General features: G+C 39.7%; 1 protein-coding gene across 2 annotated transcripts in view; it reads right to left on the reverse strand.

The window, feature by feature from the left end:
- bsg (basigin) overlaps window positions 1-4,619 on the reverse strand; it is a 15,232-nt gene that overhangs the window by 5,915 nt on the left and 4,698 nt on the right. For both annotated transcript variants that reach the window (XM_020612261.1, XM_020612259.1), the window contains exon 2: window positions 2,166-2,334. In XM_020612261.1, coding sequence (XP_020467917.1) covers window positions 2,166-2,334 — 169 coding nt within the window. The remainder of the gene's footprint in view (window positions 1-2,165; window positions 2,335-4,619) is intronic.

Here is a 4,619-nt window from a genome sequence, read left to right on the forward strand (position 1 = left end):
TGTCGCGTTCCCCCCCCCCCCCCCCCAAAATGGGGAATTAAGGTCAGGGCAAGTGATCACACCGCTAGGAGCGCTTATCCCTGCTGCCAAGACTACTGGCAAAGCTGCACGTCTACACAGTTCATCTTTCTGCTAATCAAGAGCAATGAATGCCCGAATGGCACCCCTAGCTCTACTGCTAATGGAGGCACAGGAAAGGAGGAAAGTGAGAGAGGGAAGGATAAAACGGATAAGCAAAAGGCAAAGTGCCAGGCACAGAACATTGCAGGATAAATATAGTAATATCACAGAGTAAGAAACAGGGGAAAGAAAAAGAATCAAACTACAGAAGACAGGAAATAAGGGGCAACAGCAAAACATGGTTAAGTGTCTTTCAGCCCACAGTAAAAGTGTTAAAATATAGCTTATTATCTCAGATGGTTCATTCAGTGCCGCTAATCTAACATCCAAAACAGAGATTAATTCTTCTGCTTTAACAGCAGTTGGAGCAAAGCACATACCCATTACCAGATTCAAAGCAAATGGCATTTATATTACCATCAGAGAATGATATACAGTCAGGGAAAAAAATTTGAACCCCAGCTGATTTTGTAAGTTTGCCCACTAACAAAGAAATGATCAGTCTACAATTTCAATGGTAGGTTTATGTGAACAGTGAGAGACAATAACAAAAAAATCCAGAAAAATGCATTACAAAAAAAGTTATACATTAATTAGCATTTTCTTGAATGAAATAAGTATTTGATCCTCTATCAGTCAGCAAGATCTCTGGCTCCCAGGTGTATTTTATACAGGTAACGAGCTGACATTGGGAGCCCTCTCAGCTCGTTACCTGTATAAAAGAGACCTGTCCACAGAAGCAATCAATCAATCCAGATTCCAAACTCTTCACCATGGCCAAGACCAAAGAGCTTTCCAAGGATGTCAGGGACAAGATTGTGGACCTACACAAGGCTGGAATGGGCTACAAGACCATCGCCAAGCAGCTGGGTGAGAAGGTGACAACAGTTGGTGCGATTATTCGCAAATGGAAGAAACATAAATTAACTGCCAATCTCCCTCAAAACTGTGGCTTAACGTATCTTCTGCAGAGGAACACTTATCACATATGGGAAATACCTCAGGATAGATTTTGTGTAATTGTTCTTTAGAGAAATGAAGGCGGTGCAGAATCTTAAATTGGATTAAAATATACCTCGCATTATAAGAGCACCTATAGATATTTTCCAGGCTTGTCTCCCAATATGTATCTGAAATTTTATTACCCATTTCCTGCTCCCATTTAGACTTTATTGGAGAGGTGCTTGCTGGACTCAGAGACATCAGGCTTGAGTAGATTCAAGAGATTAATTTCTCCGTATGTGGTGGAAGCTGAAGGCATTCATCTAAACCGGAGCTCTTAAAGGTCTCAAACTTATGTACGTGTTTTCTAATATAATTGCCAGGGCATTGAAAGTGGGTCGTGGTTGGGTATTCCAGCATGACAATGATCCAAAACACACAGCCAAGGCAACAAAGGATTGCCTCAAGAAGAAGCATATTAAGGTCATGGAGTGGCCTAGTCAGTCTCCAGACCTTAATCCCATAGAAAATCTGTGGAGGGAGCTGAAGGTTCGAGTTGCCAAACATCAGCCACGAAACATTAATGACTTGGAGAGGATCTGCAAAGAGGAGTGGGTCAAAATCCCCCCTGAGATGTGTGCAAACCTTGTGGCCAACTACAAGAAACGTCTGACCTCTGTGATTGCCAACAAAGGTTTTGCCACCAAGTACTAAAGCACGTTTTGCAAAGGGATCAAATACTTATTTCGTTCATGAAAATGCAAATTACTTTATAACTTTTTTTGTAATTTTTCTGGATTTTTTTGTTGTTGTGTCTCTCACTGTTCACATAAACCTACCATTGAAATTGTAGACTAATCATTTCTTTGTTAGTGGGCAAACTTACAAAATCAGCTGGGGTTCAAATAATTTTTTCCCTGACTGTATGTGTCCTTAGTTGCTATAAGTAAAGTCATTGTCAAGGCCCCAGCTGGGCCTTCATTCATGGTGTCCTAATGAATTGTGATGATCAAATAATTTTTTTCCCCTGACTGTATTGTGCCACAGTAACTGTAGGGCAGATCTGCCCATACGTCTCACTTGGTTTGGGTGCAGCTACTTACCGGAGGACTGTGAATAGTTGGGAACTGGTGGACTTTGAATCTTCAAGGAGTTTGCCATCATGCAGCCAGTGCGATCCCTTAATGTGAAGGGTGGGGTCTGTCAAGTTACAGCTGAGAACAGCAGAGGTCTGGTTGCGGACCTCAAGAGGATCAGTAATGATCTTTGAGGCTTCAAATAAACAGAAGGGGAGAAGGGGAAAGGTTATCCTTTTCTAAAATTTCACCTTGTTGACAAACAGCTGTTTTAACAACCTACTTGGCTTGAAACAATATGTTTTAGCTATAGTCTAATTTACATTTCTTCTCACAACACTCAACAGCTGTCGTCACAAATTAATGATTTGATAGTGATACCCATGATCAACTATGGAATCACAGCACTTTGTTTCTAAATTATTCTTATGGTAAATATGGCTGAGGACATAAGCAATAATAAGAACCAACTGTTGAGTGTTGAATGGTCAATCAGAAGGAAGAATTTACACCCAAGTCCTTTGGATAGTGTCATCTTACCCAGTTTAAAAATAATTTGTGAGAAATCAATTTTGAACAGAAAACAGTGAGACTTGGGCACAAGTTCTGTACAAATGCACAGACCTTTCTAAGAAAGGTGGGAAGACCTCCCAAAAAGGGGAGATCTGTCCCACCAACTGCAGAATGGAGGGAAGTTTGACTTGGACTGGAATGCTAATATAGTAATCTATACAGGGTCATGGGGGACAAGAAAATTTAATAAACACATGCAGAAGAAGCAACAAGGCGGGGATGACACTACCAATCACATGGTAAATTTTTGCTTTAATCAGTTGAACAAACTGATTAAATGTAAATAGGAATACTGGACCACAAGGCCAAAAGATGCCCCATGACTGAAAATCCATTTAAAATCAATTAGATGTGATCTTCTGTGCCTACAGTTTAGTAGGCTAGATCACAGAAATGGTCTACAAGCATAAAACAAAAGGGGTATTGCTATTGTTATATCAATTAATAAGGACAATACTAGCAAAATAAATATCTAAGCAGCAATACTAATCAGATAATCTGACAGACATTTTTTTGTTTTTATGTGATTAAATATTCATTCCATTTGTATATAAAAATCTTCCTGCAGGAGCCATTTGCAAATTTCCAACCTTATGACCAGTATTACATGCAAGAAACAAGGGGAGAAAAAAAGGCATTAGATTAAAGACACGTTCTGTGTCAAGTGGTACAAGATTAGGGAGGGACTCAGCCACAATGCATAGCCAGATTCACATTCTACTACAAAACAACCTTGGAGAAGGTAGGGACAATGTATTGGGGGAACAGGATGGAAAAGGTATTAGACTGGGAAGCATGAGAACTGAACGTAATGGAGTTGAATGTCTAGAACTACACTAATGAGGAGATAAAGGTCAATCGACTTGGACCAGCGTCTCCTCATGCTTCCACTGCCACTCACTTTCAATCACAATAACATTTGCCTGCGAGCGGAGCCACTTGATTTTGGGAGTCTTCTTCAGTTCATTGCGGTCAGGGTCATTGGAAGCACGGCACTCATATGTGCCTGAGTCATTGAGAGTGAGGCTAGTGATGTGAATGGTGCTAGTGGCATGAGCTATATATGTGGCGTTTACACGCACACGGTCATATCGTGCCCCATCAAAGAGCTGGGTGAAGCTCTCGTTGGGCTCCTCACCCCCTACAAACCACCACTGCACCTCAGGGATAGGGTTCCCTATCACTTCACAATGCAATTCTGCACTGTTGTTGATCAGCTTTATCTGAGACAGAGGAGACTTAATAAAACCAGCTGAGTACCATTTACAGTCAGCCCAGCAGACATTTTTGTAAGAAATGTTGAATGCGTTTAAAACAAGCCATGTGATTTCATGCATTGGTGGTAAAAGGCAGCAATGGAAGAAGGACAAAGAGAAAGAAAAAAAGTTAACAAATGAAACAATGAAAGTAGGCACAATTAAAAAAAACAAAGCAACATTTACACCAAATTACTTTGAGGAATGTTTTGATTTCTGCTCCATTAAAACAAAACCAACATGTAACAATGCATTTAGGGATGACCTGAGCCAGTTGGAGCATAGTATCAAGCTAAACATTCAGTTTCCAATTTTTTTTGTACAACTAGATAAATATATTTGATCTTCAAAGTTATGTTTAAGTCTTAACATTTCTTAAAGATTTTGACTCACTGTTTTGTAGGCAGTGGTTCATATTGAAGTTAAACTGTACTGCATTACACTTTGAGTTTCCATCAAATTTATACAGCCGTTTGGTTTCTTGTAAAGCCAGCATTATGAACGGTAACAGCCAAACACCTAGATTTTGTCACCCATAAAGACTGTTGCAGCAACAAATAAAAACTAAAACAATTAAAAGCATCCAAAAGCATTCCCATGAAAATCAAAAATCATGTGTAATGTAATGTAACAGAACATGAAAAACACATTT

The sequence above is a fragment of the Monopterus albus genome, unplaced genomic scaffold (genome assembly GCF_001952655.1).
Source record: "Monopterus albus unplaced genomic scaffold, M_albus_1.0 scaffold122.1, whole genome shotgun sequence".
Lineage (NCBI taxonomy): Eukaryota > Metazoa > Chordata > Actinopteri > Synbranchiformes > Synbranchidae > Monopterus > Monopterus albus.